This window comes from Rutilus rutilus (genome assembly GCF_951802725.1).
Source record: "Rutilus rutilus genome assembly, chromosome: 11".
NCBI lineage: Eukaryota > Metazoa > Chordata > Actinopteri > Cypriniformes > Leuciscidae > Rutilus > Rutilus rutilus.
In genome coordinates this window covers 24,053,277-24,080,892 of record NC_140216.1, presented here as the reverse complement: position 1 = coordinate 24,080,892, position 27,616 = coordinate 24,053,277, and the positions used below count along the sequence as shown (strand labels likewise).

The following is a 27,616-nucleotide window of genomic DNA, read 5'->3' as shown; positions in this document are numbered from 1 at the left end:
CAGCGTGTACAAATAACAAGGCTATATGAGACAGAGACCATTTTTAATCGTATAAATACTGTGAACTATATTCTCACTAGGCGTAGGGGCACAGCTAACGTTACTTGGGCGGAGTGATTAGCACAGCACACGAGACGCCCTGTTGATGGTTCCGTAAACAAAACAAACGTGACTAACTAGCTAGTAGCGAACGTGACTCGTGATCATGGCTGACTTTGAGGAATTGTCAGAGGAATTTTACTGTGTATCAAACCAAGATCCAGAACCATATAGTTTTGAGCCAGAATACACAGACGAGGAGTTACAAACTTTGGAAGCTGTTCATTAGCAAGTTGAATGTTACAGTCCTGAGAGTTACATTTAGCGCCGCTCATTTGTTATTGAGCGATACAGTGTGTTCATGACAACACAATAATAACAATAAAGGGGATACACGGAGCCCCTATTCACGTAATAGTGTCACTACTAAGGTTACATTACAGCATGGCACTGTTACAGTATGGCTAACGTTAGTCATCTCAAAACATAACGGAACACTTACCGCAGCAACAGGTGATCCAATTTGTCCTGTCTTTATTATCGATGGGATGGCTGCATCCTTTAGCACACGTTTCATGGTCCGTGTGGCAACTTGCATTTTTTCAAAATAGTCGTCTATAGTAAAATGTTCAGAGCAAACAAAATACTTCTTGATGTTTACAGGTGTGTTTGGATCTATACCCAGAACAAGTAGCCATCGATTCATCAGGTCAGCGTTTTTGGTTGGAATTCTATGAAACATCATGGTATTACCTGGTCTCCCCTGTTTATTGTCGCAGCTCTTTACAATACAGCGAACACCCATGATTGTAAACTATAAATTTACTATCTAGTAATTACTGACTATTACTCCAACTCTGAGCGAACTCTCTGCTCCTCACCACAGGGCGTCTCGTGTGCTGCGCTAATCACTCCGCCCAAGTAACGTTAGCTGTGCTCCTACGCCTAGTGAGAATATAGTTCCCAGCATTTATACGATTAAAAATGGTCTCTGTCTCATATAGCCTTGTTATTTGTACACGCTGTGACTATACAGATCACAACATGTAAATAGGAAAATGTTTGCATTATTTTGTCACTTATTGGGATTAGTATGCTACCATTATTCATTTACATCCAGTCTTTGTGCTAAGCTAGGCTAGCGGTGGGTGCGTCAAATAACACTTACAGAACGCACAGAAATGAAAAGGGTATGTATGGACTTATCTAACTCTGGGGGATACTGTGAATAAGCTAAAGTCCCAAAAAGTCGGAGTGTTCCTTTAAAAGGTAATGAATCGATTGCATCGATACTAGGAAATAGCGCATTGGATTTAAGCACGTTAGACTTTATATGGATGTTTTTTCTTTGCACTTTTAATGATAAAGGCGTTAAACGTTACTCGATTCAGTCTGCCTATCTGTGACGTTGTCGCCATGCGTGACGCGCCAGCAGCAGCGCAAAGACAACAAGCAGCACAAAGTCTCTCAGTCACCTCAGAAAAATGGACTTTCCTGTCCTCTCAGCCGCTATACTGCAGTAGCGCGCACTCTTCAATTGCACGCGCAAATGCGGCGGAGTGCGCTGTATCACTTCACTAAAGTGCAAAAGACAAACGAGAATGCAACGTCGTAAATTAGCAAGTTAAGAAATAAAAGTAAAATACCAATAAATTACGTTATTGGTACGTCATGACTCATGTGTGTTGCTATTTATCAGGAGCAGTTTCCATGTTTCTTTACCAGTTCCTCTAAGTATTGTGTATCACCATGGTAGTCTAATAGTTGTTTGTTTCCATAACAAAATGCCACTTACTGGTTATTTTATATATTTTTATATGACTGTGGTGGCTCATACCAAGATTGTATTAACAAAAACTAGTTTGGGACTGCTATTTAATAGCTTAACCTCGCAGTGCCTACTGTTTATCAGTATTTGTCATATTCTTACAAAAAAATCTTTTTTTGTATGTTAAGTAAAGGGGGACAGAACTTGTGTGTCAACAATTTTTGTGTAAACAAATGTATTATAATAGGCTTATATAATTCCTAAAAAGGTGGGTGATGGCCATGGGGAAATGTGGGTCCCATGGCCAAACTATTCAAAACATCATTCAATGTTGTGATAATCGTAATTAATAAATCACAATTACAATTTCAAGGGAATAATTGACAATTATCATTTTTGTCATAATCGTTCAGTCCTACTTATTAAAATAAAATGTGAATGCATTTGACATTAATTGTTGTTTACTTGTTTGTTTATATCCATAATTAATTGATACCTGATTCCCTTACAAGAATTTTTGGCTAAAAAGTCACTGAATCGATTTCAGGTCACTGAATCGGTTCGGATCGTATCGTTCTAAATGAACCAATATCGTCCTTGAATCGTATCGACAACCATGAATCGCGAATCGAATCGAATCGCTGTTAAAACGAATCGTTACACCCCTACCATTCATGTTTGGAATCTAGTACATAATAATTAATGTACCTTCTGAATCTACAGTGTATTGCAATCAGAAAATTGGATGCTAAATAAAACTAATATATGTAGAATATTGAATTAATATTCAAAAAGGTACTTTTAACATCTCTCAAAAAATATGAAAGCAAAATAAAATGGCTACATAATCTCAGCTACACATTTTCAGTAATCTCATGTCCTATTGTTCATTAATTTCTGTATTCATGTCTAGAAGCAGATGTTACCATCAGAGAGCTCAGTTGAACTATACTCACTTTGGTAGAGTGACATTAACCATTCCGGTTGAAACTATTTCCACTGACTTCCCCCAGAACTTATACTTCCATCTCTGGTCTGAAAATGTAAAATGAAAGAATAAATGAATAAATCAGAATTCTAATTGAGGTGCGCAATTTCATTAAGTAATCTTTATTTGAAAGAATTTACTCTTTTGCAATGTCTCAAAAACCTTCCTCGTCGGATGTTAGAATGACATTGAGCAAATGTTCTGTACAATTATTTTAAAGATGTTTACATGACTTAGAACATGTAAATATGCCCTTTGTTAACGTGCAGATAAAGGGCCCTATCTTGCACCCAGCGCAATTGACTTTGTACACTGACGCATGTATCATTCCTAGTTTGCACCCGCGCAAAGCGCGTTTTTCCCTCCACAGAAGCACGTCGCTAAACTAGGGAATGAACTTGCGCTCCCCGGGGCGGTTCAGCGCAAAGAGGCGGCGTGTTCCAGCGCAAACGTTCCTTCATGCTATTTTGCAGGTTTAGAAAACAATTGCGCCACTAACCAGGAAAAAATAGTATAAAGTCAGTGGCGCGTTGCGCATGTTTAGATAGATAGATAGATAGATAGATAGATAGATAGATAGATAGATAGATAGATAGATAGATAGATAGATAGATAGATAGATAGATAGATAGATAGATAGATAGATAGATAGATAGATAGATAGATAGATAGATAGATAGATAGATAGATAGATAGATAGATAAAGCATACATCTAGCTTACACATTTACCCAAATTATCATACGCCTTTTTAACCGAAGTTAATTTGGGTGGGTTTCTCCATCCCCAACGTCCCTGACGAGAGCGTTGCTCTCCTTGGCTGTGAACCGCTCCTGGCGCGCGCCTGGCAAATCCGCCGTTATAATAGGAATCCGCTTTAGAACAAGCGTGCCTGCTCTTAAAGGGAATGTGAGATGTCGCTCTGATTGGTTTATTTCACGTTACGCCCAAACCACACCTATGAATAATGAAGCTACTTCAGACCAACCCATTTTAAATTTGCGCCTGGCGCAAGAGTCATTTATCCCGCTGGGAAAATAGCAACAGCGCCAAGACCCGCCCACAAAGTTACTTGCGCTGTGCGCTTTGACACTTGCGTTTCAGATCGTTAAAATAGGGCCCAAAGTCTTAATTGTTAATGATTTTAACATCCACATAAATAATGAAGAATATGCATTGGGATTGGCATTTATAGACATACTGAACTCTAGACAATGTTAGACAATGTGTCCGGGCACACTCCTTTTTCGTAATTCTTTAAAAAAAAAAAAAAAAAGGATTTGGGCCACTTTTGCCTGCAGTGTGAACGTAAATACTGATTGTCACTGAGTTTAGCATTTAATGTCGAATGACTGGGTAAAAAGTAGTTAGCAATTTTTATTTATTGCAACCTACTTTTTACCTAGTCTTCAAAAACGCTCAGGGCAGCATGCTAAACTCAGTGACTATCAGTCTTTTACACCAAAAGTGTACTCCAGACAGAGATTTTAATCTACATCCAGGATAACCTTCAAAAACAAACAAATATTTTTTAGAAAGTAGTTGCAGTTTCCCAAATTATAGTGGTGAACCTATTTTGGAAAATATTGCGCTTTGGTTTAATGCGTTTTTTTTTTTTTTTTTACTTTCATACCTACAATGTGTTTGACTTATGGTAAGTCTTTGAAGTTGTGAATTAGGTTATGTAGTAGACCGATGTAGTTCCATTTCGAAGCAGTGACTTATGGGAATTGTAGTTCTAGTAAAAAGGACCTCACATGCACATTTACATTGTTGCAGTATACTGTAGACACACACACACACACACACACACGTCCTCTGTGCTTGAAGATTTCTTTGCTTGTCCCTCAGAATTTTTACTTGATATGTGTACAAGAACAATTACAACAAATTGCTGAACACTTTTAGGTTTTGATCTTACTACTCTGAAGGGATTGAAGGACACATTTGTTACATCTTTTAAACGGTACGGCTCACTTAAATAGTATCACCTTGGTTGAGGTTCCAAGCGAACCATAACTTGAATAAGAAATGTCTGAATTTAAGCTGAATTTAAGTTACTTGCTTAATAACTTGTGCCAGAGGCATATCACCAAAAATGTAGAAAATATAGTAAATATGATAAATGCAATGCACTTATGCTGAATTTGCAAGGGAAAAATAATATATATAGCCGCATTTCTACCGCAGAATCTTTCCCCAGGAACTAAGAACTTTGGGGTGGTACTCTGTGAGTTTTGACCGCAAGAACCAGGGTCTAAAATTAAGTTCCGGATAAAAATTTCCCCCTCAGAAAGTCCCTGCTGGTGAGGTAGTATTTTTTCAAAGTTCAGGAACTTTCAGGGCTGGGACTTGGGCGCTGAACATGCTGATTGGTTGAGTTCACGCAGCATATTGATTGGTTGACTCCACGCTGCATTTTATTTCAACCACCATTTGTTAAAGTCTGTTGCGGTGCGTGCAATAAGAGTTGTTTGCTATTCGAATCAACAATGGAGTTTAAAAAATACGACCGATGACGAGGTTCAGACTTTAAGCTTAAATTCAGAGGATGAAATCCAGCGGGAACTGGAAAGTAGCAAAATGTTAAGGCCGCTGTTGAGAATTCTAGTAATCCTGCACTCTCAAGATACATGATTTATTGTAAAAAGCCTGGCCATAAAGTAGGAGAGAGGCCGCACTATGCATAAATATACTTTTATTTGCACAGACGCGTAAAAAGCCTGGCCATAAAATATCTGTTTTATTCTTAACCCTTTTAAACCGGCTGTTTTCGTCAGCAAATGTCAGTAGCTTTCTTGCAGAGCGGGAAGGAAGGTTTTGAACAGAGAGATTGCATACAATAATAAAAGAAACAAACAAACATGGCGTATGAAGGAGTAGACAGCAGAAGAGGCAATTGGGATGATTTTTGATGAAACTTGGGAGGCATCTGAGCATTTCTTTTTTACACATCTTAGCATGTGGTGTGTGCATGTGTATGTGTGCGTGCATATGTATGCATGCATATGTATATATGCGTGTATGAAAAAAAAGTCTCCTGAGTGAAAACTGTGCAACCCAGTATACCCAATATATACACTGATATACACTTTAACCCAATATATACATTGAACAAAATTATAAACGCAACACTTTTGTTTTTGCCCCCATTTTTCATGAGCTGAACTCAAAGATCTAAGACTTTTTCTATGTACACAAAAGGCCTATTGTGTGATAAAACTGCACATTTTAGAGAGGCCTTTTATTGTGGCCAGCTTAAGGCACACCTGTGCAATAATCATGCTGTCTAATCAGCATCTTGATATGCCACACCTGTGAGGTGGATGGATTATCTTGGCAAAGGAGAAGTGCTCACTAACACAGATTTAGACAGATTTGTGAACAATATTTGAGAGAAATAGACCTTTTGTGTACATAGAAAAAGTCTTAGATCTTTGAGTTCAGCTCATGAAAAATGGGGGCATAAACAAAAGTGTTGCGTTTATAATTTTGTTCAGTGTATGTATTATAGTTTTTTCAACTTTGAAGTGTTAGATTCTTTCGTTTGTGATTTTTCAGATTTTTCAGACACCTATTTTAGCTTCAGGTTCTAAAGGGTTAAGAGGAAAGAAATACTTTCAAAACCTGTTGCTTTAGTTACTAAACCATTCATAGATGACACTTTTAAAGAACGCCCCTTGTTTAGTTCCTGTGGTAAATCTGTTGAACTTGAACTTGTAAATTGTACTGTTGATGATAAGCCCTTTATCACTAAATGCAAAGTGTCCTTGCCTGGTCCTCAGAAAACTGTGTCAGCGCATATTCTTAGAGATACTGGAGCTGTGCAGTCCTTTCTTTTGTAAGGAATTTTGCCTTTAACCTCTGAAACTGCTACTGGAACCCATGCATTGGTACAAGGCTTTGAGATGGGGTTTGTTAAAGTGCCTTTGCACCGAATCCATCTTTCATCAGTGATAGTATCTGGCAGTGTTGTAGTTGGTGTTCGTTCTGCACTTCCAGTACCTGGAATTACATTTGTTTAGCTGGGGTGAATATTTGGGGAAAGTAGTATTGTAGCTCAGTCCATAGTAGTATCTGTACCCAAACAATCTGAGGTTGAGAAATGAAAAAGAATTCTCCAAGTTGTTTTACTGCATGTGTTGTCGGTTACATCGGTTTCAGTCCAAATGAACTGGTGTTTGGGCACACAGTATGGGGGCCTACTGCTATTTTAGCTGATGAGTGGTGTACATTTAAACCTCCTGAAAAGTTGTGCAACAATTGTTTGACAGGTTGGTGGGTGATTTGGTATTAGCTTTGTTACCTCTTCCTCCTAACTTGCTTCAAGCTAAATTGACAGGACCTTACAATATAGCTAAAAGCCTTTTAGATAATTATCTGCTGAATACCCCTGACCGTCAGAGGAAAGTTCAGGTTTGTTACATTAATTTGTTAAAATCTTATGTATCTCCTGTTTTTGTTTGTGTTGTGACAACGTATGACCCTTCTAATCCAGAACAACAGTCTGTGGTTTCTTTTATTTCATCCAACAGCATAAGTGAGGCTGATCGATTGCTCCTGTCTGCCTCGCTGCCTGCTGTGAGTTTGTTTGCTTCGGTGCTGTAAGTTTCGTCTTAGCCTCGTATTTCTTTCTGTTTTGAACCATCATTTACTATCATTTCTAGTTGTTTATACTAAATACAGCTTACCCAACATCTCAGATTAACCTGACATCGCTAACTTCCGTTATTATTAGCACAACACGCTAGTAATTCGCTAGCCTGTTAATGCGCCACCCGTGCGCCTTTGAGTTCATAGAAAGCCCAGGTGAGTAAGAATCAGTCAACAAACACCGTGGGTAATGTCTTGTCCTGTTATTGTCAACTGCACTTCGTCACGTTTAGCATAGCCTTGTAACGCTCGGACCGTATTAAACAGCCGAGTTTACAAAATAATTAGGACCGCCTGTTCCCGTTGTCTGTTCAGTATATCAATTACTAATTTGCAAGAGATCACAAATAACACAAAGAGATATGTTTAGCAAACAACCTCCGTGTATTTACAACTTCACAGAACATTAAATAACAACCCATACAATAATACCTTATAGAACACCACTATATACAACCAGTTGAGAATGTGTGGGTGTGTGTGTGTGTGTGTGTGTGTGTGTGTGTGCGCGTGCGAAAAGTCATATAGTCCAGCGTGTATATACAATGTTAGGATCCGCCTCACCGGTAAGAATGTCAAGTCCGTGAGTGTGATCAATGAACTTGATGACTGGCTTATGTCCTCCGATCAAAGTAATCCCGGCAACGAGCCAACTAAAATACTCCACCGAGGAACGGTGACCCGGCGCTTCCAGGACAGACAATCACGGAATAATCCACATGCACTCCGGCAGGCAGAGCCGGACAGTAACGAAGTACATTTACTTGAGTACAGTACTTAAGTACAATTTTGAGGGATCTGTACTTTACTCGAGTATCATTTTTGGGGAGTACTCATGACTTTACTCAAGTACATTTGAGAGGCAAATATTGTACTCTTTACTCCACTACATTTCTATCCATAACCGTGAGTACCCGTTACTTCTTCTAAATAAATAAAAAAAAGGAAAAAAGAAACATCTCGGAAACCCTCAATTTGTTGTTTCCCTCTCAAATGTGATTGGATTGCGCAGGTGCCACTGATTGGGACAGCCTATCAGCAATCACCTTCAGCTTTCCACCAAAGTCAACTCCATGGTCAGATTTAGATAAGAGACGAAACCATGGATGAAGACGCAGCAGGTCCATCCCGGGAGTATTTTTTTTCCCAGGATGGTAGGGGAAGACTCATGAATATTCATTAGGGAAGTCATCCCTGATTGGTCTTAACCCCAGTGAAGGGTAGGTTTAGGGGCGGGGTTAGGGAGGTCATAAGACCCCCAGTGACGGGTAGGTTTAGGGGTGGGGTTAGGGGTAGGTCATCAGACCAATCAGGGATGACTTCCCTAATGAATATTCATGAGTCTTCCCCTACCATCCTGGGGAAAAAATATCGCATCCCGAACCCGTGGCCCCACCTCGCCAGACTATTTCAATTTTCTGAACAAGTTAATGATAGTTTTCACTTCAAGTGTTTGCTGTGTTTACCAATGTAAGCACTGTGGCAGTAGTAATGCAATATTTAGAAAATGTACTCTTGTACTCTTGATACTCAAGTACTTTTAAAAACAAGTACTTTAGTACTTTTACTTAAGTAGACATCTGACTGTAGTACTTTTACTTGTACTTGAGTAAAATTTAGCAAGGGGTATCTGTACTTTTACTCAAGTAATGAAGCTGTGTACTCTGTCCGCCTCTGCCGGCAGGTTAGTGGATGAGAAGACGCTTCTCCCGAAGACCGGCATACCGGCTCCTTTTAAGGCAAATCTCATAGTCATTTCCTGTTTACATGACAGGACCACACGTGTTCTTCCCTGAGAATTTTGACGATCTTCTGAGTCTTACTATCTCGAAGCGGGAACAACTCTACCCATTTGGTGTAATAGTCGACTATCACAAGAAGGTAGGTATTTAGTTTCTTGCTGATAGGGAAAGGTCCCATAAAATCCATACCCAAGGTGTGACCCGGTTCTGTTACTTGCGTATGCTGTAGAAAGCCACTGGGTTTTGTGTTATCGTGTTTATATTTTTGACAGATCTCGCATCCTTTGACATATTGCCAGACGTCTTTTCGGACAGCGGGCCACCACGCCACCTCGAGGAGCCTCAGAAGGGTTTTTAGTCAGCCCAGATGTCCTCCCAGCGGGTTATCATGAAAGTAATGTAGAAAACCAGGTATTAATGCCTGCGGAACAACCAATTGGAATTTGTCTCCATTATTCTTTACAGGTACCCGGCGATAAAACACCCCCTGGTGGACCTCGAAGGTAATCTGTTGATCCTGTACCTTTCTGTTTTTAGGCGCCACTTGCAGGAGTGAAATGGTATTGTCACCACTTTGTGCCTGAGAGATTTCCGCCAGCGTGTTAGGTATGTCTGATGCACACTTATATGTTATTATGGCTAGACAGAGTGCACTTTCTCCATCCTTAGACTCGCAGTTGAGACATCCTTTCCTGTGATGTACTTGGAAGATTGCTGCAGCCTAAGAGTCCTCCACTCCTTTCTCTGAGACGATGTGGCCAAGGAACTTTAACTGTTTTTTGAAGAAGTGACACTTCTTCATGTTCAAGGTCAGCGATGCCTGGTTGAGTCTTTGCAGAATGGTGTTCAGGTGTTGCACGTGTTCGTTTAATGATTTTGAATAGATTATAATGTCATCAATGTAGACAAAGCAAAATTTCCCTCTCAATTCTGCTAGGACCTTCTCCATCAGCCTCTGGAAGGTGGCAGCGACATTCCTGAGACCATATGGCATGGAGCGGAATTGGAATAGCCCCTGGGAGGTGATGAAGGCTGTTTTATCTTTGCTCCTTTCCTCCATTTCCACCTGCCAGTATCCTGACTGCAAATCCAATGTAGTGAACCAGGAGCAAAGGAACCGTTGAGGAGAGACAGCCGGGTCAGCTGAAGCATCACCTCCTAACTGTCTCCATAGGTTCTCCTGAATCAGGGTGTACGTGCTCCCTGTATCCAACACTGCCTTCACTTCTTTACCCTTTATTGTAACAGGAACCAAGAGAAGGGATGTTATCGGTTGGGGTTGTGCTATGGATAATCCTGCCAGACTTTTGGAGGTATGACGTTCAGGTTGTTTTTTATTGGCTTTGTCTTTACCATTCTGACTGTCCACCTTCTGCCAGTAATCCTTTGCCCCCATCCAGTCTTTCTCCACCATAGAACCCACTTTCACCAGTTGTTCCACAGTTTTCACCGTCCCTCTCAAACAGCCCGCGACCCTGGGGTTGATGTTGTTAAGGATGTGGCTCACCATCTCCTCCTCTGTCATTTCGGCCTTCCACTTAAGGCACAGGGCCCGGTAATCGTATGCAAAATCTCTCAGGCGTTGACGTGGCTGCTGAACCAGAGACCTCAGCTTATCCTCCAACCTCTGCGAGGTAATCATCTGGTAGAAACACATCCATAAACGCCTCTTTGAAAGATTGCCAACTGTTACCTTGTTCCTCTCTGCCTTCCACCAGCTCAGAGCAGGTCCTTTAAGAACCGTGCTCAGGGTGCCGACCAGCTCCACACAGGGAAGTGGTCTGATGTTGAGGTAGTTCTCACACTGTTCAATGAAGTTAAGCACATCCGAAGTCTCAGAGGACTCGCCAAACGTCGGAAACTCCAGCCGAATCGGGGGCCGCCCGCAGAAGGACGAGATACTGGGAACAACTGGAGGAGTAGGCACATTAGGTAGAGGATTACATACAGTAGATATGTCATAAGTAGCATTGGATGTCTGGGAGGTGGGGCATTTAACTCTAGCTGCAGGCAAGACAGTTCTATCATCATGAACAGAGGATATGGAGGTAACTGGAGTGTAGGGCTGTAATCTAGATACAGAAGGGGTACTGGTGAATCGCAGCTTTTTCATTTGACTCTCCCATCTTGCATCTCTCCTCAGGAAACAATCAGCCACAGCTCTCTCCAACTTTTCCAGTGATCTGCGGAAATAATCTTCCAAATCTGCCAAGCCAGCGTCCACTGCCTCATGGAAACTAGTTTCCCGATTAATTGAACTTTCAACTGACTGTTTAAACTTGCATTGTTTGAACAACATTTCCATCATCATCATCATCATCATCATCATCATCATCATCATCATCATATTTCCCCGGTGGGATTACGTCTAGTTACGAATGGACCTGCAGTGAAATCTGCAACTTGTGTCTCATTCGAACCTCTTCTCGATACCGGTACATTATAATCAGGGTTAACTGTATTTACATTCTGAGTATGGGTGTCATCATCATTCACATTGGTATCTCCCTCCATAATTATGGACATACAAGACAACAATATCACACAAAGAAACAGTACGTCCCCTTACGGGCCACCACTATGTAACGCTCTGACCGTACTAAACAGCCGAGTTTACAAAATAATTAGGACCGCCTGTTCCCGTTGTCTGTTCAGTATATCAATTACTAATTTGCAAGAGATCACAAATAACACAAAGAGATATGTTTAGCAAACAACCTCCGTGTATTTACAACTTCACAGAACATTAAATAACAACCCATACAATAATACCTTATACAACACCACTATATACAACCAGTTGAGAATGTGTGGGTGTGTGTGTGTGTGCGCGTGCGAAAAGTCATATAGTCCAGCGTGTATATACAATGTTAGGATCCGCCTCACCGGTGAGAATGTCAAGTCCGTGAGCGTGATCAATGAACGTGATGACTGGCTTATGTCCTCCGATCAAAGTAATCCCGGCAGCGAGCCAACTAAAATACTCCACGGAGGAACGGCGACCCGGCGCTTCCAGGACAGACAATCACAGAATAATCCACAGGTTAGTGGATGAGAAGACGCTTCTCCCGAAGACCGGCATACCGGCTCCTTTTAAGGCAAATCTCAAAGTCATTTCCTGTTTACATGACAGGACCACACGTGATGAAACATCACGAGCAGATCTCGCGTGAACAATAAGGAGGTTTCCAATACACGATAATGAGGCATAAACAGCGTACAGAGGAAAGCCTACAAGGTAATACATAAAATGCCACAACATACTTAGTTAAATGGCACTAACCTTATTTAAAACTTCCCCCTTATGTGGCCACGCTACAGCCTTCTCTGTCGGCAATATTGGATTTATATGTGATAAATGCAAGGAGACAGTTAGGCTGACAGAGAAGATTTCAGAACTAGAGACAAGCATTCAAACTTTAATTGAGGATAGTAAGAGTGCTAGAGCTTTAGATACTATTTTGGATGCGCCTAGCATAGTGAACTCTTTACATGATTCGGTTCCGGCTGAATTAGTGCCTGTGCAGCAAGGCAAATGGGTGACAGTGAGGGATCGCTCTAGTCGCGCATAAAAAAAAAAAAACACTCTTCCGTTCCGATTACCATAACAAATCGATTTGCCCCGCTCAGTGAAACACCCACTGAGAATTCTGTTGATTGTGCCCTAGTAATTGGTGATTCGATCACACGGAACGTGAAAATAGAGTCACCAGCCACCATAGTCACATGTTTGCCGGGAGCCAGAGCGCCTGACAAAGCAAATTTAAAAGTGCTGGCTAATGCTAATCGTAAATTCTCGAAGATCATTATTCACGTCGGCACTAATGATGTTCGACTCCGCCAGTCGGAGATCACCAAAATTAATATTAAAGAGGTGTGTGAACTCGCAAGTACGATGTCAAGCACTGTAATTTGCTCTGGCCCCCTTCCTGTTCACAGGAGTGATGAGATAGTTAGTAGATTGTGTTCACTCAATGGCTGGCTGTCGAGGTGGTGTCCGCTTAATAATATAGAATTCATAGACAATTGGAAAAGTTTTTGGGGCAAACCTGACCTGTTGAAAAGAGATAGTATTCATCCGTCCTGGGATGGTGCTGCTCTTCTCTCTAGTAATTTGGCTCATAGTCTTAGAGCTCAAACATGAGAATCTGGGGCTCAGGTCAGGAAGCAGACAGACTGGCTTAACCGACTGTCTGCTAGCAGCCTCGTGTCACCAAGATCAGATAATTCCCATCACATAGAGCCTCTTTCACCTAGATATCATCATATAGAGACCGTGTCTGTTCCCCGAATTTGGAAATCCAAAAAACGTCCAAACCCATCTAAGGTTAAACATGTAATTGATGTTCAAAAAATAAAAAACAGCTATAATACAGATGAGCAAATGCTAAAGCTTGGGTTGCTGAATATTCGATCCCTTACTCTAAAAGCACTCATTGTTAATGATATGATTTCAGATAATAACATAGATGTGCTGTGTTTGACAGAAACCTGGCTAAAACCAAACGATTACATTACTTTAAATGAGTCAACCCCACAAGATTACAGTTATAAACATGATCCTCGTCTGAAAAGGGGGAGGTGTCGCTGTAATTTATAGTAATATTTTCAAAACCACTAAGAAATCAAGTTTTAAATAATACTTCTTTTGAAGTGTTGGTGCTTAATGTAAAAATATATAGTGTAAACGATAAATCATGTTTGAGATTTGTGCTGGCTACTGTATACAGGCCACCATAAAGATTTTATCAAAGAATTTGCGGACTTTCTATCAGAATTAATATTGACTGCAGATAAAGTACTAATTGTTGATGATTTTAATATACACATAGATAATGAAAAAGATGCATTGGGATTGGCATTTAAAGACATTGTAAACTCAATTGGAGTTAGACAACACGTGTCAGGACCTACTCATTGTCGTAATCATACTCTAGATCTAATATTATCACACGGAATAAATGTTGATACCGTTGAAATTCTGCAGCAGAGCGATGACATCTCAGATCATTATCTAGTCTCATGTAAATTACATTTAGCCAAGGCTGCAAAGCCGACTCCGTGTTATAAATATGTTAGACCTATCACTTCTGCCACTAAAGATTGCTTTATTAATAATCTTCCTAATCAGTTTCATCATCTCAGCATCCCAGATAGCTTAGAAGAACTCGATATTGCAACAGAAACTTTTAACTCTCTCTTTTCCAGCACTTTAGACACAGTTGCTCCGTTGCGCTTAAAGAAGATTAAAGAAAATAGTCCAACGCCGTGGTACAACGAGCACACTCTGGCCCATAAGAGAGCAGCCAGAAAAATGGAGCGCAACTGGGAGAAAACAAAACTAGAGGCATTTCGGATTTCATGAAAGGAGAGCTCGATTACTTACAGAGAGGCTTTAAAAGCTGCTAGATCTGCTTATTTTTCAACCCTATTAGAAGAAAATAAACAAAACCCTAGGTATTTATTTGAAACAGTGGCTAAACTAACGAAAAAGAAAGCTTCAAGCCCAGAAGTTTCCAAGCAACACAGCAGTAATGACTATGACCTTCTTCACTTATAAGATTGATAATATCAGGGACAAAATACAACTACGTCTACTACAGTATCTCATCAGGGAGTGTATTTTAGTCTCCCTGAGGAAAAATTTGATTAATTTATTGCTATAGGAGAGGAAGAATTTTGCAAACTCGTTAATTCATCTAAATCGACAACATGTATGTTAGACCCTATACCGACTAAGCTACTGAAAGAGATGCTCCCAGATGTCATAGATCCTCTTCTTAATATCATTCATTCGTCTTTGTCTCTAGGATACGTACCAAAAACCTTTAAGCTGGCTATGATTAAACCGCTTGTTAAAAAAAACGCAACTTGATCCTACAGATTTAGTCAATTACAGGCCGATCTCGAATCTGCCTTTTCTGTCAAAGATATTAGAAAAAGCAGTATCCTCACAAATGTTTTCCTTTCTTGAAAGAAATGATATCTGCAAAGATTTTCAGTCCGGATTTAGACCGTACCATAGTACCGAGACAGCTCTCGTTAGAGTCACAAATGATTTGCTCTTATCCGATCGTGGTTGTATCTCTCTATTAGTGTTACTTGATCTTAGTGCTGCATTTGACACCATTGACCACAACATTCTTTTAAATAGACTAGAAAACTATGTTGGCATTAGTGGAATTGCACTAGCATGGTTTAAATCATACTTATCTGACCGTTATCAGTTTGTAGCAGTAAATTAAGAGATGTCTTATTGATCACAAGTTCAGTATGGCGTACCACAAGGCTCAGTACTAGGACCGCTGCTGTTCACTCTGTACATGCTACCATTAGGAGATATCATTAGGAAGCATGGCATTAGTTTTCACTGTTATGCTGACGATACTCAGCTGTATATTTCTTCAAAACCTAACGAAACTTACCAATTCACAAAATTAACGGAATGCATAGCTGATATAAAAAAAAAATGGATGACTAGTAATTTCCTACCTCTAAATTCTGAAAAAAACAGAGATTCTAATTATTGGACAAAAAACTTCCACACGTAATAGCCTAGAATACTGTCTAACACTTGATGGCTGCTCTGTTAAGTCTTCGTCGTCGGTTAGGAACCTGGGTGTGCTCTTTGATACCAATCTTTCATTTGAAAGTCACGTGTCTAGTATCTGTAGAACCGCATTTTTCCATCTTAAAAATGTATCTAAATTACGCTATATGCTCTCAATGACAAATGTGAAACAATTAGTTAATGCGTTCATGACATCAAGGCTAGATTATTGTAATGCTCTACTGGGTGGTTGCCCTGCATGCTAAATAAACAAACTACAGCTGGTCCAAAACGCAGCAGCTCGAGTTCTTACCAGAACGTACTCGGTTACTAACGTAACCTCGGTTCTCTCTAGAAGAGGGAACGAGTACTGCGTAAGATATCTTACGCTAGGGGAAAATCCTTTTTCCGCGAGATATTGAAGCCAAAAATTATCCTTAATTTTGTAATAATGCAAAATGCATTGCGGAAGCATGCAGACATAGGCGAGACAGCTCGCGCGCCTATTGGCTGCTCTGCGGCAACTGCAGCAGCCTATCGAGCGAGGCCTGGCGTGACGCCAGACCCAATCAGGGCACTTCGCGCCCGCTGCGTCACGTCCCGCCGAAATGGGCGTGGTCTAGGCCTATAAATACCGCTCGCAGGCAGCTATTATCTGGTTTTTCATCATCGAAGCAACCAGAGCGTGTGCATGCACGGCAAGATACGCAGTACTCGTTCCCTCTTCTAGAGAGAACCGAGGTTACGTTAGTAACCGAGTACGTTCTCTTACGAGAGGTCTCTCGTACTGCGTAAGATATCTTACGCTAGGGGACCCAATGCAAAACGCCGTGCATGCTGAGATCTGACACCAAAGACCCAAGGGCGAAAGCCCGGGGTACATATAGTGCACAATCACTCAGGGAACTCACAGGGAGTCCAGGAAGAGGGAGGGGCGAAGCCGCACTCTTCCACATATGGTAGCGTCGCTGAGACGCGAATTTCATCATACAGACAGGGCGGGGTACGGCCTGAACTGATGGGGGAATGTGGGTCTTACACAGTTTGCCCAGGCACATCTCGTGCTGCTACTTTTTTACTGTCGAACATTGAGCTGTGCTCAGTAGACGCAGCATTCTGAGCTGACGCATCAGGTCAGATAATACTGGTAAACTTAGACCGACAGCAGCCTGGCCTGCAGGGCGGGAACCTCTAGGTTATAAAACCTTATAAATGTAGACGGGGAGGCCCAGCCTGCCGCCAAACAAATATCTTGCAAGGCAATCCCACTTGACCAGGCCCACGAAGAGGCCATGCCTCTCGTGGAGTGCGCTCTGACACCCAACGGGCACTGCATGCCCTTGGAGGCGTATGCCAGCGCTATAGCATCAACTATCCATCTGGATAGGCTCTGTTTCGACACGGCTAGTCCCTTAGAACGTCCGCTAAACGAAACAAAGAGCTGCTCCGTCTGTCTGAAACCAGACGAGCGAGACACATAAGCTCGTAATGCCCTGACTGGGCAGAGGAGGCTCGCGTCTCTTTCCTCATCAGGGACCGGTAGGGCTGACAGGGAAATAACCTGCGCCCTAAACGGTGTGTTGAGGGATTTCGGAACATAACCGTGCTTAGGTTTGAGTATAACTTTTGAGTCATTAGGCCCAAACTCCATGCACGCCGCGCTCACAGAGAGCGCGTGCAGATCCCCTATGCGCTTCACCGAAGCGAGAGCCAGCAAAAACACCGTCTTGAAAGACAGGTGTTTCAAATCGATTGACTGTAAAGGCTCAAATGGCGCACCTTTCATGGCTTCCAGAACCGTAGAAAGGTCCCATACGGGGACTGAGGGAGGTCTGGGAGGATTCAGTCTCTTAGCCCCTCTAAGGAAGCGGATGACTAAATCGTTCCTTCCTATTGACTGACCAAGCGTTGTTTCTGAGAACGCTGCTATAGCCGCCACATAAACTTTGAGCGTGGAGGGGGCCCTGCCCCCATCCAACAGCTCTTGTAGGAAGGAAAGCACCTCCGCCACACCACAGTCTGTGGGTGACACACCACGGGCTGTGCACCAGCCCGAAAACACTGACCATTTCGAGGAATAGAGTCGTCTCGTAGACGGAGCTCTAGCCTGCGTGATCGTGTTTAATACTCCTTCAGGGAGTCCAACATGTACCCGTTGATGGCCCAGACATGAAGGGACCACAGTTCCGGGTGAGGATGCCAGATCGAACCGTGGGCCTGTGAGAGGAGGTCTCTCCTCACTGGTACTGGCCACGGGGCAGTACTTGCTAACTGCATCACGACTGGGAACCAAGGTTGGTTTTTCCAGAACGGTGCCACCAGCAGTACTGAGCATCCTTCTTCCCTGATCCGTTCTATCACCTGAGGCAGGAGAGAGACGGGGGGAAAAGCATAGAGCGGGCGGCGGGGCCACACATGGGCCAGCGCGCTCCTGCTCTTTGAGAAAAATTCCTGACAGTGAGCGTTTTCTTGAGACGCAAACAGGTCTACTTCCGCTCTGCCGAATTTCTTCCACAGCAGTTGGACTGTCTGTGGGTGTAGGGACCACTCGCCTGCCGGAACATTGTTCCTGGACAGTCTGTCCGGTCCTATGTTCAGGAGCCCTGGCACGTGCGCTGCTCTGAGCGAGCGCAGGTTGCACTGAGCCCATACCAGGAGGCGTTCTGCCAGCCTGTACAGGTTCTTGGACCTGAGGCCGCCCTGGCGATTTATGTAGGACACCACAGACATGTTGTCCGAACGGACCAAGACGTGGCGTCCTTTTATCTGGGGACAAAAACGCGTCAGCGCGTTGTCTACTGCCACCATTTCGAGGCAGTTTATGTGCAGGAGCTTCTCCCGTTCCGACCACTGGCCGAAGAACGGTCTGCCCTCGAGCAGCGCTCCCCATCCCGAGGTGGACGCGTCCGTGGACACCACTTTCACCCTCGAGGAAGTCCCCAGGCTTACACCTAATTGGTACCAGTCGTTCGCTCTCCAAGGTTTCAGAGCTGTGACGCACTTCTGATTGACCCTGAGGCGAAGCGAACCGGATGCCCACGCTCTGCGTGGGACTCGCGCTTTCAGCCAAAACTGCAGCGGGCGCATGCGGAGCAGGCCCAGCTGGAGCACTGACGATGCTGAGGCCATGAGACCTAGCATCTTCTGAAATTTCTTGAGCGGGACAGACGCGCCGCAGCGAAACGCGTTCGCTGTGCGCTGAATGTCTACCGCGCGCTGTGGTGATAGTCGCGCTATCATGGACAGCGAGTCCAATTCTGTGCCCAGGAAAGATATCTTCTGACTGGGTAACAGAGAGCTCTTCGCCCAATTGACACTGAGACCCAAATCCTCGAGGTGATCGAGTAAAATGGTCGTGTGTTCCATGAGCACTGCGCGAGATTGTGCTAGAATCAGCCAATCGTCCAAATAGTTCAGCACTCGTATGCCTCTCATTCTGAGGGGTGCGAGCGCCGCGTCCATGCACTTCGTAAATGTACGGGGTGCCAGGGACAAACCGAATGGCAGGACTGTGTACTGATATGCCTGGCCCTCGAAGGCGAATCTCAAATATCGCCTGTGACGTGACGCTATCTGTATTTGAAAATACGCGTCTTTCAGATCTATTGACACAAACCAATCTCCTTGGCGAATCTGCACAAGGATTTGTCTGGTCGTGAGCATCCTGAACTGTCGCTTCACAAGCACTTTGTTCAGTTGCCTTAGATCTAGTATGGGTCTGAGACCCCCGTCTTTTTTCGGTACCAGGAAGTATCTGCTGTATAGCCCTCCTTCGCTCTGAACTTGAGAGAGAGGCTCTATGGCCCCTTTGCTCAATAGTTTCGTCACTTCGGCTCGAAGTAAATGTGCTACTTCTGTTTTTACAGTGGTCTCGACGCGCGCCACATAGCGGCGAGGGCGTCGGCGAAACTGCAGCGAATAGCCTCTTTTTATAATGTTCAGCACCCACTTCGAAACCCCGGGCAGCTTTGCCCATGCGTCTGCATGGATAGCTAGGGGTTGAATACGAAGCGCGCTCCGCTCGCTCAGCGATGGAGAGGCTTCGGCGTGCTGCAACACAAGCATCGCGCTCGTGACATTTGAGGCATGGGGCGCGCTGATAACAGCGGGCAGATTGCCCGCGCTCGACTCCTCTGCGGTGGTCAGCCGCGAGGGGGAGGGCTGGGCGGTTCCCGTGGGAACTGTCATGTCTGTGTGTGGATGTGGGCGCGGGACAGCGGGCACATTTATCACACCGAAAACATCGTTCGCTTGCGTGAAGCGAGTGCACGTTGGTTTCATTTTTACAGAAACCGTGAGACATGCACAACGCGGTGTTAGTGGGCACTGGGTAGTGGGCACTTTCACCATGTTTGAAGCGCAACCGATCTGAGTCGGTTTTATGTGCGCGAGCCCTGTGTGACAGGCTGTGCTTGCGTGTAGGGATGGGCACTGGGCAGTGGGCATTCTTACTACACATGAAACACCATCGGCCGTGGCCGGGACACCAGAAAATACACTCTTTTGGGGATTTATCTGGGTAGCCGTGAAAACGGCATTTGTGTGCAGGCAAGCGGGTGACAGAACCGACTTGTTGGCTGCAGAAAACACTGGAACAGTCACATTTGCTGGAACTGGACGAGCGAATAGCTTTGGTGTGAGCCTGGCCGCAGCGGGACTTAAACACCGTCGTTTTCCTAGCTGTGCTAGGACGACTTCGGGGCCTCGGGCTTCACCGTAATCCTAGGTCGCGGGCCACGTACAGCGGGGCGGCGACCGGATGAGCGGGAGCGCGGTCTCGCGCTTCGGGCCTGGCGGCGCTGTGAAGTGGAGGCAGTGGACGGTGGCTGTGGCTGTGAGCTCTGAGCAGACGGTTTCGCACGGCCTGCTGCAGAGCTGGAGCGCTTCGGGAGGAAGTGCTTCATAGCCTGTGACGCTTTCTGTACCTCTGCGAATCTCTCCGCGAAATCCTTGACGGAGGATCCAAAGAGGCCTGTGGCGGAAAGCGGGGCGTCGAGGAACGCGGTGCGCTCAGACTCGGCCATTTCCGAGAGCGTCAGCCAAAGATGTCTCTCAGTCACGGTGAGAGAGGCCATATTCCGTCCAATGGCTTGCGCTGCAGACTTAGTAGCACGGAGAGCGAGGTCCGTGGCACTCCTTAAGTCCGGCACGCAGATCGCGTCAGGCCCTTCCTCATCCAGGAGATCGGCCTGGAAGATCTGAAGCGTTGCCATGGTGTGCAGCGCTGACGCAGCTTGCCCGGCGGCGGAGAAAGCGCGGCGGAGCAGGCTTGACGTCGTGCGGCAAGCTTTAGAGGGTAGGGCCGACTTAGCACGCCGTCCAGCAGAGGGCGGGCATAAGTGGGCCGCTATCGCCTCTTCGACCGGGGCAGCGAAAGGTATCCTTTGTTCTTGGCATCGTCAACAGCGGAGAATGCCAAAGAAACAGCAGGACGCACTCTAGCCGAATAGGGGCGTTCCAGGACTTGGCGACTTCTTCGTGTAACTCAGGAAGAAAAGGCGCCGGTCTGGACGCAGGCGAAGCGCGCTCCCCAGGCAGGAAAAATCCATCCAGCCGGTTGTGAGCGGGCTGCTCAGGCGAAGACCACTCGAGGCCGAGGCTCGCCGCGGCCTGTGCGAGTACTCGCGTGAGCTCCGTCTCGATGGACGCTCTCTTGCCTGAAGACATGCGGGCAGGGGGCGCGGGGTCCTCAGAGCCCGCCCAATCCTCACTGCCTGACGCCAGGATAGAGCAGGAATCATCCTCTCCCAGCAGGGCTTCCTCATCCACGATGTCAACGGAAGCGGCGGCAGACGGCGGCCGCTGTCCGTCAGGAAGCGAGGGTGACGAAGCCGGGGAAGCAAGCGGGCGAACCGGCGAGCTTTGGCGGCTGAGGGAGGATTCCGGGGCCCGCTGGGCACGGCGCTTTTTACGGCGCGACGCCGCGGCGGGCGGGGGAGCAGTCTCGGTGAAGAAGGCTAGGCGAGTCCTCAGAGTCGCCATTGCCATCAGCTCGCAGTGAGGGCAGCCGCCGTCAGCGAGCGCGAGAGCTGCATGTTCCTCACCCAGGCAGGAAACGCAAATCACGTGGCGGTCCCCGTCGCTGAGTGTGGCTCTGCACGAGCCGCAGGAAGGCATCTTTAAAAAGACGCTAGCTCTTTTAGAATGTGTGTCGCGGCGGCGACACACACACACAAAAGTACAGAGTAATAGAAAGGATATAAGCGCCGGAAAGCGCAGCAGGAAGGCAGGAAGGCGGCGCGGCCAGCGACTTCAGTGACTCGTCCCGCTGAAGGTGCTCTCTCTCAGACGGCGCGGCTTCTTCTCCGGCTCCAGCGATGCGTGTGCTTCGCTTGAAGGATGAAAAATCAGATAATAGCTGCCTGCGAGCGGTATTTATAGGCCTAGACCACGCCCATTTCGGCGGGACGTGACGCAGCGGGCGCGAAGTGCCCTGATTGGGTCTGGCGTCACGCCAGGCCTCGCTCGATAGGCTGCTGCAGTTGCCGCAGAGCAGCCAATAGGCGCGCGAGCTGTCTCGCCTATGTCTGCATGCTGCCGCAACGCGTTTTGCATTATTACAAAATTAAGGATAATTTTTGGCTTCAATATCTCGCGGAAAAAGGATTTTCCCCTAGCGTAAGATATCTTACGCAGTACGAGAGACCTCTCGTAAGAGAACCAGGAAGTATGACCATGTTAGCCCGGTTCTGTCAACACTGCATTGGCTGCCTATTAAACAAACATCGCATACATTTTAAAATATTGCTGATTACTTACAAAGCACTAAATGGTTTAGCTCCACAGTACTTGAGCGAGCTCTTAACGCATTATAGTCCTTCACGTCTATTGCAATCTCAAAATTCCGGCCAGTTGATAATACCTAGAATATCAAAATCGACTGCTGGCGGTAGATCCTTTTCCTATTTAGCACCAAAACTTTGGAACAGTCTTCCTACCATTGTCCGGGAAGCAGACACACTGTCAGTTCAAAGCTAGATTAAAGACATCGCTTTGACCTAGCATTCACATAATACATTATAGACTTCTATAATTCAATGTTAGGCTGCATAGATTAGGTCAGCCGGAACCGGGAACACTTCCCATAAATCCTGATGTACTCGTTACATCATAAGAAGAATGGCATCTACGCTAATTTTAGTGTCTTGTTTATCCCGAGGTTTTTCCGCAGCCTGCCGGATCCAGGCCGTATCCAGATCTGACGAAGGACCTTCACCTGGACCCGATGACAACACAGTACTGAAGTGCCAACTAGTCTCTCCCTATGGAGGATCCCTTTACCACTCTACAGATAAAGCGTTGTCGGGAGAATTAGTTTCATGTACCTACCCCGAAGTGACATTCTGTATCAAAATTTATAAGGAAAGAACAGTACTTTGTTTAGGCTTGGTTTGTAGGGAATAACAAACCTGCGCACATACAGTACCAGTCAAAAGTTTGGAAACATTACTATTTTTAATGTTTTTGAAAGAAGTCTCTTATGCTCATCAAGCCTGCAGTAAAAAAAAAAAAAAAAAAAACAGTAATATTATGAAATATTATTACAATTTAAAATAATGGTTCTCTTTTTTAATATATTTTAAAATGTAATTTATTTTTGTGATGCAAAGCTGAATTTTCATCAGCAAGTACTCCAGTCTTTGGTGTCTTATGATCCTTCAGAAATCATTCTAATATGATGATTTGATACTCAGTTATTATCAATGATGGAAACAGTTGTGCTGTTTAATATATTTCTTTGGAATACTTTTTTCAGGATTCATTGATGAGTAAAACGTTAACATTATTTATTCATAAAAACAGCATTTATTCAAAATAAAAACATTTCTAACAATATAAATCGTTACCATCACCTTTTATCAATTTAACGCATCCTTGTTGAATTAAAGTACTAATTCCTTTTTAAAAAAAAAGTTATTGTTCCCAAACTTTTGAACGGTAGTGTATATTGTTACAAAAGATTTCTATTCTAAATAAATACAGTTCTTTTTAACTTTTATTCATCAAATAATCCTGAAAAAAGTATCTCAGGTTATAAAAAAAATATTAAGCAGCACAACTGTTTCCAACATTGATCATAAATCAGCATATTAGAATGATTTCTGAAGGATCATAAGACACCAAAGACTGGAGTACTTGCTGATGAAAATTCAGCTTTGCATCACAAAAATAAGTTACATTTCAAAGTATATTAAAAAAGAGAACCATTATTTTAAATTGTAATAATATTTCATAATATGTTTTTTTTTTTTTTTTTTTTTTTTTTAACTGCAGGCTTGATGAGCATAAGAGACTTCTTTCAAAAACATTAAAAATAGTAATGTTTCCAAACTTTTGACTGGTACTGTATATTCAAACGCACATAACTATAGAACCAATTCTTAATGCGCATCAGTGAACGCCATTAGCGTTTATCACAGGTTCGCGTTTAAAGTCTATGAGAATGGTGTAATGGTGTCATCTTAGCGGCCCCTAATTTAATAACAAATGATTGTTGCGAAGGAAGCGAATCAATCAAAACTAACTTTAGCTGGAAAATAACTATTAAAGAACCGCTATAAAGCCAAAACAATCTCTGTTACCTTAAATTATACGTTTATCTCTGTAAAGCTGCTTTGAAACAATCTACATTGTTAAAAGCGCTATATAAATGAAGATGACTTGACTCCAGAAAATACTGACGAGGATGGGAATTTTCCTTCTCGAGGGAAAGTAGTCGTCCTGACTGATTTGCCCTTCATCTGTCTTGTTTGGCAGAGAAAGAGAGGAATTGAGTTTATGTAATTACCTTCTCTCACTTCATTGTGTGTGGGAAGGATTTTTTCAGGATACTGTATTTTAAAAATAATTTTGTAAAATCCAAATAATTAGATTGGCAAGTGTTTAACAACGTTTTTCATGCTTGTTCAATTAACCATAAACTATTATTGCAACAGGACTTGTGAAAGTCCTGCATCAGCCATTTTTCTAGGCTGATATGGCTAGGAACTATACTCTCATTCCTGCGTAATAATCAAGAAACTTTGCTGCCGTACCATGGGTCCAGCAGGTGTAATGATATGACGCAGCGCCTGAAAATAGTCCCCAGCTCGGTAGACTATAGGGTCGACTATTTTCAGGCACTGCGTCATATTACGCCTGCTGGACCCATGGTACGGCAGCAAAGTTTCTTGATTATTACGCAGGAATGAGAGTATAGTTCCTAGCCATATCAGCCTAGAAAAATCACAACTTTTCATTTTCTGTCAGTCTTAGTACACAATGTAACTACAGAAGAGTCAAGTTTTAAATAGGAAAAATATCTAAACTCTTTGGTCATTTTTTTGAGAGAGATGCTAATGGTCTTGTCCGATTCAATTATCTGTGCTAAGCTATGCTAAAAGTGGTACTGCCAGACCCGGAGATCGGCTGAATGGATTCGAAAACGGTAAAACTCAACTGTTTAACTCTGGGGGAGTTGTAAAATGAGCCTACTTCCAAAAAAAGTGGAGTATCCCTTTAAGACCGTGTACAGGTGGTAGACAATCAACATCAAAGTTAAAATGACTTGGACACTAAAGAACCCTTTCCTTCTGACTCTAAAAAACACTAGGAGGGTCCAGGGTCCCTGATCACCTGTGTGAACATGCCATTGTCCTGATGCAGGGAGGCATGATGACTTTAAGGTTAAGGTGTAAAGGAAGGGTCAACAGTGTAATTACAGAAATTAATCACATATGTAATTATGTGCAGAGATTTTAGTACAATGTGTACACAATCAGTGCATTGTCTCAAATGAATCATTTAAAAGTACATAGTGGTTAAAGAGACCTCATATAAATTGGGATCCTTAATGCAGCTGGTGGCCACATCAGATACTGACTGCTTTTTTGATATTGACTTTTACATTTTAGTCTCAGTTGTTGAATATTTTTAAATCAACCAATCAACCAATCGACTGTGCATTAAACCTTTTTGGAGCTTTCTATACAGTGGGGCAGTTCCTCTGCAGAACCTACTCTGCACTTGACATTACAGGAAAAAGAAAGAAGATCATCAGGAAATCAGGAACAGCATGGATGCTAGAGAGAGCCTTGAGGTGGCTGTCAAGAGGGCAGATTCCTGGACAATTGCTGCTAGCATGGAAGCTGAGGTCTGATCAGCCTTAGCAAAGGCAAATGTGTCTGATGTTTGAAAGACCCAAAACACAGATAACCATAGAAAAAAAACTGATAATCTGCCCTAGGTTAGAATCAAAAGGATTTTATTACAACTGTTTACTTTGATCTCTATTTTGTATTTAAATGCTAAACGAAACTCTACATGAAGAATAAATAATCTGAAATGTTACCCTGCCAAAAGCTGAAGTTATCAGACTCTGCATGGATGGCAGACAGAGGTGGGTGATGACTGACCTAGAAAAAAAAGAAAAAAAGTTGCAAACATGCAATTACTACTAATGAGTCTTGAATTAACAAGACATTCCGTATAAAGATCTCATACCTGCTCTGCAACATAACGGAAACCATGGTCCTCACGCACATTCTCATACGTTTCCCCTAGAACAGGATTAAAGGGTTTGTACCGATTACGCCAGCTGGCCCAGGCATAGCCCGAAATGGAGAAAGCAGCCACATAAACCTGAAAGAGGGAAAAACAAAATACAGTAAAACAAAATACATATTTGCAAGTTAAGAATGCTTCTTAAATGAGTCACCGAATAGCCAAAACCTAGACTGGGTAAACCCAGCCTGATCTGCCAGCGATTTGATTTAGCCCTGCAGCTCAGGCTCCATCCCTCATGTTCTTTAAAATCATAAAAATCGGGGCTTCTGATAGTAACTAGGATATCTAAGTCCACTAAAGGAGGGAGAGCATGTTCACAATTGGCTCCTAAACTCTGGAATAGCTTTCCTTGTAATGTTCGGGGCTCAGATTAAATCTAGATTAAAGACATCTCTTTAACGAAGCATTAACATAATGCATCTCATAACCTTATTCTACCATTATATCAGATCAAATGCACATGATTATATTTGCTTTAAAATGTTATGAACAGAAGCTACACTAATTATTTCCATTTACTTTTCTGTTTTGAACAGCAGCTACGCTACTTATTTCCACTTGCTTTTCTATTTCATCTCGGGATGCCCATCCTGAGGTAACTAGAGAGTATGTTAGCTCCAGTTTGGATCTAGCCTCTTATAAAGACTTCAGATGCCCCAACACATGTGAAGAGAAAGCACCAACTCCTGCAAAGACTTCAGATGAAGCAAATGCGAATTTTTTCTAAATATCCTAATCATTTGTTAGCAAACATGTATTCAATACTTCATGAGCTCATTGTTTCTGCCTTAAATACATTGTTTAAATTAATACATTATTAGTAGGGGTGTAACGATTCATCAACTACATCGATGTATCGATTTATATTCCTATGATCCAACTACATCGATCTGTGCTCGGCAAGTTGGCCTTCCAGACGACATAATCGATCTAACATCGTTTTAAAAGGTAATGAATCGATTGTATCGATACTAGGAAATAACGCATTGGCTTTAAGCACGTCAGACTTTATATGGATGTTTTTTCTTAGCACTTTTAATGATAAAGGCGTTAAACGTTACTCGATTCAGTCTGCCTATCTGTGACGACGTCGCCATGCGTGACGCGCCAGCAGCAGCGCAAAGACAACAAGCAGCGCAAAGTCTCTCATGACTTTCCTGCCCTCTCAGCCGTTATACTGATAGCGCGCACTCTTCAGTTGCACGCGCAAATGCGGCGGAGCGCGCTGTAGGCTTATATCGCTTCACTATATATAAAGCACAAAATAAACTACAAGCATGCAACGTCCTTACGTTTTAAATTAGAAAAAAAAAAATGTGTTGTCCAGATTCA

The 27,616-nt window shown here is 43.4% G+C and overlaps 1 protein-coding gene across 3 annotated transcripts in view; it reads right to left on the bottom strand.

The window, feature by feature from the left end:
• The window catches only part of LOC311300456 (oxysterol-binding protein-related protein 7-like), a 161,438-nt gene that overhangs the window by 71,837 nt on the left and 61,985 nt on the right, over positions 1–27,616 (bottom strand). For all 3 annotated transcript variants that reach the window (XM_084424733.1, XM_084424732.1, XM_084424734.1), the window contains 3 exons: positions 26,222–26,359; positions 26,070–26,133; positions 2,764–2,842 (listed from right to left, as the gene is read on the bottom strand). In XM_084424733.1, the coding sequence (XP_084280859.1) occupies positions 2,764–2,842; positions 26,070–26,133; positions 26,222–26,359 (281 nt within the window). The remainder of the gene's footprint in view (positions 1–2,763; positions 2,843–26,069; positions 26,134–26,221; positions 26,360–27,616) is intronic.